The 13,445-nt window shown below is 36.4% G+C and overlaps 1 protein-coding gene across 1 annotated transcript; it reads left to right on the plus strand.

Annotated features, from left to right (window-relative positions):
• Nucleotides 1–348: 348 nt before the first annotated feature.
• LOC311278858 (uncharacterized protein) lies at nt 349–8,674 on the plus strand. Its single transcript, XM_084389950.1, has 8 exons — nt 349–509; nt 1,267–1,435; nt 2,797–2,853; nt 3,067–3,207; nt 3,302–3,348; nt 3,472–3,533; nt 7,343–7,469; nt 7,782–8,674. Exons 2-8 carry the CDS (start codon nt 1,357–1,359, stop codon nt 8,475–8,477), a joined length of 1,209 nt encoding a protein of 402 aa, XP_084246076.1. The 5' UTR covers nt 349–509; nt 1,267–1,356; the 3' UTR covers nt 8,478–8,674.
• The last annotated feature ends 4,771 nt before the right edge of the window (nt 8,675–13,445 follow it).

The raw sequence follows: 13,445 nt of genomic DNA on the forward strand, positions 1-13,445 counted from the left end.
AAAAAAAGGAACCTGAAAATTGTTAAAGTAAATTGATAAATTGATTCCTTTCCTAGTAAAGCCCTCCTGCTCATATTTGTATCTTTTCTTAAAAAACAAACAAAAAAACACTAAAAAAAAACACATGATGGTCGCCGCCGCACCAAGGTGTGTATTGATAAAAGGTGAATATTGATAAAAACGAAAGTAAAAATCCTCCTGTTCGTCTTGCGTCATTATGTGTTTGAATCGGTTTGAATGGCTCGCGCGCCTTTTCTCTATTTGAATCTAAACAGTGTAAATGTAGATAAGAGGAGGGAGGGGCTGGATGGTATTTTAAGTGTAAATCTAAGTAAGTTAGGCCATTATGTTGGTCGATTTATAAGACATGCAAAATAGGAAGACATTGGAGGTATTAAAAATAAAAATTGTAACCAGCCAGACGTAAATGAAGCCGTGTTTCTGAGGCACTAACATGCATAAAATTAGGCTTTTGGATTGATGAAGCGCGTGTGTTCAACAGCATAAGTGTGAGTTTCTCTGTTTTAAAGCTATTTTGTTTCGTATTGATTTATTAATTGACTTTAGTTTATACTCTTTTAACTGTATATCAAATTTCCGTCAAATGTGGATTTTGCGCGAAACGTGAGTAGCATTTTCTACCACAATGAACAAACAGTGGCTGTTTTATTAGAATTAAATGTATGTGATCTTCTACAAATGTTGTAAAACTTGACTAGTTTGCTTACATTTTTTCCTGCAAGTCTTTTATTTTTTCATGTTTGAATATGCACGGACTTTGTGCTATAGCCTAATGTACGTGCCCTTGATTTTCTAAAACGATTATCACAGTAAGTTAGCCTACTTCATAAACAGAAAGTTATTTTAACGAATCCATTTTCTACACATAGCAGCAACGACAAAAGAGCACTATACTACCTGGCTAATTATTACTTTCTTGTTTCTGTAACTGTAACTGTTTAACTTCATGTATCTGCACAAAATATTGCATCACCATGTACAGGCATATTTAAATGGCCCAGTTTGCTATCAGTTGAGAATTACACATTGGTTTAGTTTTAAGGTATAATCTAATTTGTAATTTTTAAGTAGCCAGAGATTTGCATACACAACATCATAGTGGATTTTCTTTCTCCTTGGTGAGATCATTACGACATTATATATATATATATATATATATATATATATATATATATATATATATATATATACATTTTGCTTAATTTATTAGTTATGGGTTTTGTTATATTTTCTTGGTCCTATCAGGTCTGCTGAGTATGTAGACTCGCTTCTCCTCACTCATAAAGGCAGCAGTCTCTTTGAGGAGGATCTGAGGTCAAAGTCCATCAGATTAAAATGAAGAGAAATTCTATTAAAAGATCTAAAACCAAACAATCATCAGCAACAAGCAGGAGTCTGCATAAAAGGTCCAAAGGTAAGTTCAATTTAGGTATTACCTATTTAAACACTAAAACAGCAAAAAGACTAGCTGCCATCCCACGTTAATCTTGAGTAGTAATCTGTTCATAGCACTGATGTTCCTGAAGCAAAGGAGTACTCAACTCATTATGACCGCCGCTAGCGTAGCTAGCGAAAGCGGTCATATAGGGATTGTCAAAGTTTTTTTTTTTTTTTTTTTTTTTGTCAATCTACTGAATTTTCCGTCAACGATACCAGGGACACAGAAACACCGGGGAACATGAAATTTGGTGGGCATGTAGCCCCACTAGACTTTTACGGAAAAATTTCGTTTGGTCCCCGGGGGCCACTCCCCCCCCCCCGCGCTGGGCCCCCCCAAACCCAAAAAATTCATTTTTTCCTAAATAACTACTTGAACAGTGGAACCGAGGATGAAGAAATTTTTATGGTATGTTGGTCTTAAGGGCCCACATCAACCTAGCCCATAATCACTCATTTGTGATTTGCGCCCCTCCCATAAAAAATGAAAATGCAATATTATTCTGCTTTAATCGCCCCTATCTTCAGTGGAGATGTTCAGAACTGCACCATATTTCATGTGTATGATTAACTTGACATCCTCTGGGGGTATGCTAAGTTTCGTAGAATTTCATCCATGGGGGGGTATAAAATAAATTCATTTATGTGCACATTTAGTGACTGTACACTCATCGGCCTGTAGATGGTGCTGTTGAACGAAGGGTTGCTGGTTTAGGATGATACTGTCACACACACACATGCAGGAATACAAACAAACGCAAGCATGCACACACACTGACATCCACACGCACAGACACACACCCATACACACACATACAAATCCATATACACACACACACAGACAGACATGCACATACTACTACTTTTTTTAGGTATATACATAAACACGCAATACAGCCAAATTGCTCCACGTCATTTATTTTTGTGGAAAGCCAGTGCAGGCCTGAGCGGCGGTCATATTTTGTACCGCCATGCGGTAAATCTAGTTTTTATTTCTTATTGCGAGTTTCCTAGGTGCCAATTAAAGGCTAATCTACTGGAGGCGAAATCCAGTCATTCAATGGGAATCCATGTGATCTGGAATTTCATTTACAAAATTGCTGCATTAACCAAAAGAAAGCTGCTTGTTGCTTGCTAGTTTGAAAGTGACTTCTGTGTGAGCGGTGTTTTATGCATTGCTATACTATTGACTATAAACCTTTTTCGCTTCCAAAACTGAAATGTGAAATGTGTGCATACTGCATATGTAATATCTCATTGAATTCATATTCTTAACATTTCGAGCTGTTTATAATGTCTCCATCCTCTTTTTGTTTTTCCACATCTCGCCTGTTGAAGCGGACCCAGATTCAGAAAACACACCCCCTTGCCCAAGTCCAGTGCAAAATAAATCTGGTAAGAAACACTGCAAAACTGTAAGTTGAATAGGTGTAATTTGGGAGGGTTGGATTTACAGTGGATTGTTATTTTAGTCAGTTTTCAACTTGTAGAGAATTCATTTAACATAAAACTCAATCATGGGTCAAGTGTGGTCAGCATTATCATAGTGTTAACCATCAGTTTTTGATGGGTCATTTCTGTTTTTGTTTCTAATTTCTAATATCTCAGCAAGGGACCATGTAAGGACAATTTTAGCTCATACTCCTTCACGTCTGAATGTCACTGCTTCAGCGGATCATGGAAGTCCAGTCAGTGCTCCAACAATTAGCCAGACAAGTGTGAAAGGAAACTTAACTATAAATCAAAACTGTAAGTTTTTTTTTTTTTTACCAGCTGTGATTTGTAAAACATACATGATGTATATAATACTTAATCTAGTGAAAATAATACTATGCCTCTTTAGTTACAATGGTCTTGCAGAATCCCTCTGATGATTATCCTTTGGCTGAGGTAAGTGAGATGTCTTAAAGATTTTTATTGTTAATAATACATATTTGAAACTTCACCTCAAGAAATTGCATTTGAAAATATTAGTGGCATATAACTCCCTTTATTGCTTTCTTTCTACATTAGGATCACTCAGATGGGAGGACAAAGGATGAATATCAAAATCTTCCTTCACACAACACTGAACAGTAGGTAACTTGCAAAAAATAAATGACATTTTCAGGTGTTAGTGTCAGTTCCTGTAAAAAAATTCTTGTTAAAAGAATGGAATATTACTGATACTGGAATTAATTCAGATCTGGGGCCCGTATATGTATAAAGCCACTCAGAGTAAAAGCGTGTCCTGAAGTGTCAACATTTTTTATTAATTTTACTCTTATTCCTATTAGGGATGCACAATATATATCGGCCACTATATCTGGATAGGTTGATATATGTTAATTAGGGGCAGAGCACTGAAAATGCTTAGGCACCATAGACTGTAAAAAAACATGGACAACGCCCCTTCGCTCTCTTCCATTCATGAGAACTGAAGCCGTCAGTGTCCCGATATGGCGCTGACATCTTGGGACTTGAGTCTGCGCACAGTAGCGATCTCGGGACCAGACCTGCGCAGTAGTGAGCAGGAAGTATGTAATGCTCGTAAATTAATGAATATATTATAATTAGACCTTTTAAATGTTAAATGAGTTACTCACTCTCATGTCATTCAAAAACTCAACATTTTTTAAATGAAATTTGAGAGTCCTTGCATTAAAAGTCTGTTCACCCAAAACTCTGACCATTCAAAACGTTCATAAAGAGATCGTAAAATAAATCCATGGATTTGTTTAAATAAAGTCTTCTGAAGAAACACAATTGCTTTACATGATTTAACCCCTTAAACCCGAAGTGTACCACCGGCAATACACCCCCCACCCGCGTAAAAAATTCATAATCAAATTACTGAGCAACCACTGAATGGAACAACACAAAATAGGTATCTAGCTTAGAATCTCAGCTTTTTAATGCATCCAACCACTTAGATCAACTCTTAACGAGGGCTGAGTAGTCCCTCTAAACCGGAGTGTACCACCCACAGCGCCACCTAGCTGCTAAACAATTCATAATCATATTTTTCAAAACTACTACCTTGATCAACTCAACATAGGTGTCATCTGGAAGCTTAGAGTCAATTTGATTAACCCCTAAGTAGTGCTGAGATATTTGCCAATAAAGAGATTTTTTTTTTTTTTCATAATTTATGAAATACTCTTTTGTACTACGTACTGCAATATGTCAAATACATCATACAGCTCAGATTGCCGTGTGTCATATGTCATTTGGAAGGTCTCGATGAGTAGAATATAATAAGCATAATTGTTTCGGGCTTTTTACTAAACTTGAGCAAGTTTTTGTACATGAAGCCCCTCAAGACCCATACGTAAATCATATACGGATGCTGAATTTCACTCGTATGGGGCATCATTATTTACAGCAGAGTCCATTATTTAAAATGAGTCCAAACTCAATATAATCCATCACTCAGAACTAAAGATATTCCTCTAACACAAAAAAATCCCACAGACGCACGTAGCAAAGTATATATACTGATGAAGCACTCGCGTTGCGTTTTAGCTTATAACTGCATGAAGCATGCACAGATCGTAGAAAATGGCACAACATTATTTACAGTAAACTCAAACGATTAAAAAGAGCCCAAACTCAGCATAATTCATCTCTCAGATCTAAAGATATTCCTCATGAAGTTGTCACACACGAACCCGCAAAGGCACACATAGAGCCTTGTATACTGATGACGCGGTTTTGCTCATAACTCCATGAAACATGCAGTTGTGGAAAATCGAACATCTTTATTGACAGCAGATTCTCACGATTACAAAGAGCCCAAACACAACATCCATTGCGTTGATCACAAGATATTGCTCACGAAGTGATGCATACTTGGCTAAAAAACATGTCTCTCATCTTTCCAGGATGCGATGTGTTTTCCAATGTTCCCTGAACCGTCCGTGCTTGTTTTCAAACCACTTTGACAAACTCTTAAAAGAGTAGTTCACTTTCAAATGAAAATTAGCCCATGATTTACTCACCCCTATCGTTTATGATGGATGGATGCATGTTTTTGAACTTCAATATGTTGGTTGCAATCCACTGCCATTATAAAACCATGAGTAAATCATGGGCTAATTTTCATTTGAAAGTGAACTACTCCTTTAATGAGTGCCTCTAAACCGGAGTGTACCGCCCGCGGCTGTGAAAATATTCATAATCTTATTTTTCAAAACTACTGGCTTGATTAACACAAAATAGGTGTCGTTTGAAAGCTTAGAGTCTGAACTTTACAATAAATGTGTACATTCTGATTGTATTAACTCCTAAGTAGTGCTGAGTTATTTGCTGATAAATAGAATTTATTTTTATCATAATCTATAAAATACTTTTTTGTACTATGTACTGCAATGTGTCAAAAACATCATACAGCTCATGAAACATTCACAGATTGTTGAAAATGGCACATCATTTTTTACAGCATATTATTACAATTAAAATGAGCCCGAAATGAACATAATCTATTGCAGTGGTAACAAGATATTCATCATGAAGGAACAATTTAAAAAATGCCCATTAGGGGGCATCAAGGACTGAACAAAAAGGCTATCTTGGTTCCAAATGCTGTAGCTTTAGATAACTTTATGCACCACAAAATTTTATCCAGATGCAGCTCACATTTAGAGGGACTTCACCAAAAAAAATGTATCCTACCTTATGTTCTTCATGAGTTATTCCATGTCAAATAAGAAAGATTTATATATACAGTATATAATGTCTTTTATCAGCAGTTTCTCAGCATGAGAATTTCCAAATGTAACGTAATGTATATTTTTTTAAAAATTGAAAAGTGTTCTATCAAACGATACCTACCTTTTGACTCTCCTTGCTATGGGTTTGGAGTTATAAGTCTTTAGTTGTGTGTGTGTCACTCAAAAAAAAAACTACTCGGGCTTAGGGGATTAATGTTTTATTTAAACTTTTATTCACTATAAACATTGATCAATGCAGAGGCCAAATATGGTAAATGGAAGCATAACCATACTTGCATAGAATTATTGGTGCATGTTGATTCAGACCTTGCTTCATCTGAAGTCTTCATAATAGGCTGGATCTAAACTGGAGCTGACATACTCTGTAGTTACCTCAGGATGGGCATCCCAAGATAAAACAGAGAAGCAAATATAAAATAATTAGCGTAGCTGCTGTTCATAACAGTAGGCAAAGATAATCATGTGCATTTGATCTGATATAACTGGAGTACAAGGTTATGAGATGCATTGTGTGAATGCTAGGCTAAAGAGATGCGTCTTTAATCTAGATTTAAACTGGGAGACTGAGTCTGAGCCCCGAACATTATCAGGAAGGCTATTCCAGACTTTAGGAGCCAAATGTGAAAACACTCTCCCTCCTTTAGTGGACTTAGATAGGTACAACCAGAAGCCCAGAGTTTTGTGATCTTAAAGAGCGTGATGGATTGTAAGGCGATAGAAGATCAGTTAAATACACTGGAGCTAAACCATTTAGGACCTCATACAGTAGGTCAGTAGCAATACTTTGTAATTGATATGGAACTTAATAGGTCACCAGTGTAGAGATAATAAAATTGGTGTTAATATTTTCTTGACCTAGTAAGAACTCTAGCAGCTGCATTTTGGACTAATCATAGATTGTTTATTGAGGATGCAGGACAACCAGCTAGTTACTACAGTAAAGTAATGCATTACAGTAAACGGCTTGCATTACTTGCTTTGTCACGTGAAAACAAAACTTTTATTTACATGTTTATAAGTGAATAAAAGCCCAATAAAAGTGTCATAGTTTGTACAATCTATGTACAATCAATCAATACATTTGAACTACAATAATAATGAGCAAAGCCTGTATTTATTGAACATTTCAAAATAATAATAATAAATTCCAATCTTTGAACCTTTTCTTGTAGGGTCCTTCAAAAATGTAAAAGCTCTCAGCGCTTACATCATCAGAGACGCTTGTCCTACAAAACTTGTCAGGAGCAACCGACATTAACCCTTGCAGAGGTGAAAAAGAACACAAATTACTTACGAGAGGTCAGTAAATTAAGTACCATTTTTTTTTCATTTCTTATCATTTGGCTTTTTGCCAACTTCAACAGTTTGGAATACTAAGATTTTTTTGTTGAAAGAGGTCTCTTGTGATTGCCAAGGCTGTAAAAAATACAGTAAAAACTATTTAAAATAACTAAAATAATATATTTAAAAATGTTATTTATTCCTGTGATGGCAAAGCTGAATTTTCAGCATCATTACTCCAGTCTTCAGGGTCACATGATCCTTCAGAAATCATTCTTATATGCTGATTTTCTTTTCTTTGAAGTCTAAATAATATAATTTCATTTTTAGGTTACTGTTATTGGAGAGATCTTTGAGAATCAGCCTGCAATCAACAACATCCTACCTGATGAAGAAGGGATGCAATATTCTCATCACACGCTGTATGATAACACTGCAAAAGTTCACTTGAGTTTAGCTGATAGATTTACTGTAACCCTCAATCAGTGGTATATATTTAAAAGTCTTTCCATTTGTGACTTTGGCGAAGGAAATGTACTCAGTTCAACCGAACTCACAACGCTGGAGTCGTTTACTCCTTTAGAAGACAATTTACAGGAGCCTGAAGAGACAATCATCTCAGGGCTGGTCACTGAAGCATTACTGAACTTTGAATATTTTTGTTCATGCAGTGCCACTCTCTCTCTCTCGAATTCAAAACTGTTCCTTATTAAATGCAAGGAGTGCAGAAAAAGCTGCAGGTGTGGAAGCGTTCAAAACCGAGCCAAGGCCAGTGTAACCATCAAACAGCTCAATGGAACAGAGCAGAGAGTGGTGTTAAATGATACACTGCTGCACTCCATTGTCAGCTTCAAGAGAGAGGGATACTGTGACAGTCAGCAGCTAGAGGAGCGTCTGCTGAGAGCTGAGAGAATGACCGTAGTCTGTGTGGATGATGAGCCTCGGCGTGTCCAAATAGAAGCAGTGGAAGAAGCAAAGGATGTGGAAAAATCCTTTTTTTCTAAGTTGAAATGTTGTGTGTCATGAAGCCTTGTCCATTAAAGGTGCAGTAAGTGATTTCTAAAAAAACGCTGTTGAAAGATTGGATTGAACCAAACACCACAACACACTTGTATCCAATCAGCAGTGGGGGGCGTGTCCCCTCATGATGGGGGAGGAGAGAGAGGGAGCAAGAGGGAGATTTGAAGAAAGACTGTAGAAAGAGAGATGGCTGAGAGACATTGCAAAAGAGAAAAGCTCAGAGAAATATCACTGGAAAAAGAAGGGTTATTATGGAAGTTTTTTCCTAACATAATTAAAATTAAAATGCTTAAAAAGATCAAATAATAAATCAAAGTCTCAAAACAACTATTCAAATGATAAATCAAATGGTCAAAATATTAAATAATAAATCAAATTCTCAAAATGGCTGCATAAATTATAAATCAAATGCTCAAATGCAATTTCATTTCCTCATTCGGATTTCATTTTTAATTTTCATTATCAACCCAGTATAAACCTGTCATAATTAAATCTATAAGTCAATGCTCAAATTATAAATCAAATGCTCAAATTATAAATCAAATGCTCAAACGCACATCGCAAATGATAAATCAAATGCTCAAACGAAAGTCGGAAATGATAAATCAAATGTAAATGAGGAATGTCAATCAAGTAGCGTGGGCGGAGCTTTGAAACAGAATGGGCTGGGGTACCTCAGCCGTTATCGGTGGGAAGACATAGACAGTTGAGACACCTTAAATAACTTGCGTTCGCAGCAAGCACAAGTTGTGATTTTTGCTGTGCACATGCGTAGTAGTGTCCTCTTTGATCGTGGGAAATTTGAACAATGGACGCATCTCCGATCCGAAGATATCGGGAAAAGTTTTTTTTTCTAAAGTAGGATGTTCACTTCACCATGCACTCTCCACAATGAATAGCTTATTATCCCTGTATGACTGTTAAACGTAACTGGTATTACCACAAACGTTATTCTGTGCCCTAAAAACTGGCATATTTCATGGTATTGTCATGCAAGGTAACTGCAAAATCTAGAGAAATGTGCGAGGTGGCCAGCGGGGGGATAGTTGAGACACATATGTACCAACTGTACCCCCGATAGAGCTCTATTAGGAAACACACTGTTTAGTTGTGCAGTGTTATGATAACAGGTTAAACGCCGTAATTAGCCAGTATAGGACGCAAATGAAAATAAAATTTGATATTTGTGATATTTAAACTGTGTATTATTAATAAATATTGTTTCATATCTTGTTCCTGCTTTATAAATTTTAACCAGTGCTAATTTAAATAAAATGAATGAATATAAATGGTTGAATAAACAAAAATGTTGCCCAATTTTTATTTTCTTTATTTGTCTTTATTTGTTATATTTACAATGAATGGTTAGTTACCTTTACATCATTAGAAATGGGTGTCTCAACTGTACCATGCACTGTCTCAACTGTACCACATATGGGTACAGTTGAGACAAGGTTGAGACAAAAAGCACCTTATTTTTATGAGCTAATTGTGGAAAAAATAAACTACTTGTGGGTATTATTGATTGATAATATCTTAGTTGATAAGCTAATGAAATGTCATGTGGCATGTCATGTGGAAATTCACTTCCTTTCAGTATCTATTTTTGTGTGAAAAATCAAAACGCAAAAAGTGTCTCAACTGTACTCAGTCTACCCCTACATTACTGTGTTTACCTCATCGACAACATCATTTAATAACTAAACTTTTAAGGGATGCAGCAGAGGCCCTGGAGCAGAGCTCATTGACAACAGGTGAAGCAGTCGATTCAATAATTGACAAGGTAAACACATTTTCAGGTGACACCTTTTATGTTCCCTGTATGAAATAAAAATGAATAAATATGACTAAAACCATATATTGCTATTATTACCTTCTTTATTATTTTTCACATGCAAGATACATGGGTGCAACATAACATTCTAATCATTATTAATTAACATACAATTTCAGAGGGCACTAATTAAATCAATCTATGGACTATAGCTTTCTTATAATGTACTTGCCAGCAACTACATCAAAAATAACCTATCCAGCAATTTCAGTTTAAACGAGCCTATTTCTTTCATTGGGCCTTCAGAACCTCTTTAAACCTTAATAAACATTGCACTGAAATAAATTTGAAAAGAAAAAGGTGGATTGAATTGACAGATGGGGAAAAACTCGCTTCGAATAAAAAAAAAAAAAAAAAAAAATGAAAAACACTTTCAAGTTTCGGAAAAAAATATAATACTTTTTAAACCTTTCGGCTTCCCGTACATTCAGTTGTGCTTCTTGCTCGTATCAGAGCCCGTCTACGGAGAGCCTGCCCACTCCCTATTAAGTCCTATTGTACCGAATTTTGGTTGTAGTTCCACCAGAGTTCCACTGGGGGCGATCGCCCATGAGTGCAAAATGAATGGGAGTCTATGGGGCTAGACGGCTAAATGTGTCTCTTTCACCCGATTGCCATTGATAAATCTCAGATTTGATTGTAGGTTTTGCAAGTTCAACATGGGTTATAGGTCGAAAGTTGAATGAACGAGTACTTATGTCCTTTCGATTTCTTACAGGTTGAGTTGTTGTTGCCCATAACACGCTAGCATTCTGCTAATGAACGCTGATTGGTCAGTGAAGGACTGATTACGACTAGAGATACCGCTTGATGGCATCGCGGCATCCGAAGCGGGACCAGAAACAAACAAAACAAAAACTCTTCTAGCACGTGTGTTTACCTGTGTCAGCTGTGTTGTCGATGCCTCGAGAGAAAAGAAAGTGCACAGCGCGAAAGCACCAAAGTGACTGAAGGATTGCCGTAAATCAGTATATCTGGTCGTACGATGTGTATGACGTCACTGACACTTTAAAAGACTTTTTAAAGCAAATAAGTGACTCTAAAAAATCTAACACCCAGCGATGTGTAATTTATTTGCATCTCCTTTCGAATACAATATTCAAATTACTAGACAAAAAATTTTATCCTGAGAAAAGTGGATTTTGATGGGTATACCGCCATAGACCTCCATTCATTCTGCACTCGTCCTGTGAGCGCCCTCATATGGAATCAGAGAGGAACTGCAACCAGTTCAGAAGCCGGAAGTTTACTGAGAGTGGAAGTTCTCCCCTTATTAGACATTCTCTGCTCGTATTCTATGCTCGTATTCAGTTCTGATGGTACGTATGGTAACTCGGCAACTACGCATGACTTGTAGGCTAGTATGATTGCCTAAAGGGAACAGAATCGACTGCTTCACCTGTTGTCAATGAGCTCTGCTCCAGGGCCTCTGCTGCATCCCTTAAAAGTTTAGTTATTAAACTTTTGTCCATTTTATATACAAAAAAAAAAAAAAAAATCGATGTCGTCGATGAGGTAAACACAGTAATGTACACAGATAGCGGCTGAGGTACCCCGGCCCGTTCTGTCTCAAAGCTCCGCCCACGCTACTTGATTGACATTCCTCATTTGCATTTGATTTATCATTTCCGGCTTCCGTTTGAGCATTTGATTTATCATTTTCGATGTGCGTTTGAGCATTTGATTTATAATTTGAGCATTTGATTTATAATTTGATCATTTGATTTATAATTTGCGATGTGCGTTTGAGCATTTGATTTATAATTTGAGCATTTGATTTATAATTTGATCATTTGATTTATAATTTGCGATGTGCGTTTGAGCATTTGATTTATAATTTGATCATTTGATTTATAATTTGATCATTTGATTTATCATTTTCGATGTGCGTTTGAGCATTTGATTTATAATTTATAATTTGAGCATTTGATTTATAATTTGAGCATTGACTTATAGATTTAATTATGACAGGTTTATACTGGGTTGATAATGAAAATTAAAAATGAAATCCGAATGAGGAAATGAAATTGCATTTGAGCATTTGATTTATAATTTGTGCAGCCATTTTGAGAATTTGATTTATTATTTAATATTTTGACCATTTGATTTATCATTTGAATAGTTGTTTTGAGACTTTGATTTATTATTTGATCTTTTTAAGCATTTTAATTTTAATTATGTTAGGAAAAAACTTCCATAGGTTATGATCAGGTAACAGCTTAAAGGTAGGGTATGGGATTTGCAAAACGGCCGGCAGATTTTGAAAATACACTCAACACTCAAATGGTCCTACCTTCTTTCCTCCAACGCTGGCCCTGACTCCACCCATTCATGTGGAGGGTATCGGGTATGGGAGGGGGGTATCGTACGACCGTTTGATTGACGAACTTAACTGTCCAATGATTCTAGGTGGTCTTGGAAATGATTGGCTGGAGTTTTTCGAGTCCTGCCCGTTCCACAGATGATTAAATAGAGAGCTTAAGTCCCTCCCCTTCCGGTCTACCACCATGGGACCTTATTTCGGAAAAATATTGTATGGTAGTCAATGGCGAGAGACAACAAATATTTTGATCTCGTTTGAATTGTGCCCTGATTTACACATATGATGTTTGTCAATTTAAAAGATACATTTTAAAGTCAAGAAAGTCGCAGCTTGATGTAAAACTGCTGAGGTATAAGACTGTGAAAATACGTAATTACAAAGACTACAAACCCAGAAGGCGCACATGTGACGTCATACCTTTTCTCTCAATGAATGAAGCTAACTTTACTGAAGCTAACATCTGTCATTTTTTCTATAGTTTTACATTATAATCGTAACGTAACGCCGTCATGCCTGAGTGTTTTGAGCCAGAATACATACATACGAGCAACGGATCTTGTGACGTACATAGTGCGAGACGAGAGATGTAGTTCATTGAGCGATTTTCACATAAAACTAAACGTTACTATTCTGTTTTATGACAAACTGCGACTTTCTTGACTTTCATAATTACCTTTTAAATTGACAAACATCATATGTGTAGTTCAGGGCACAGTTCAGACGGAATAAAAAGATAAGTTGTCTCTCGCCATTGACTTCCATGCATATTTTTTCCGAAATAAGGTCCCATGAGCCGGAAGCGGAGGGGCGGGACTTA

This window comes from Rutilus rutilus, assembly GCF_951802725.1.
Source record: "Rutilus rutilus genome assembly, chromosome: 19".
In the NCBI taxonomy this organism is placed as follows: Eukaryota; Metazoa; Chordata; class Actinopteri; order Cypriniformes; family Leuciscidae; genus Rutilus; species Rutilus rutilus.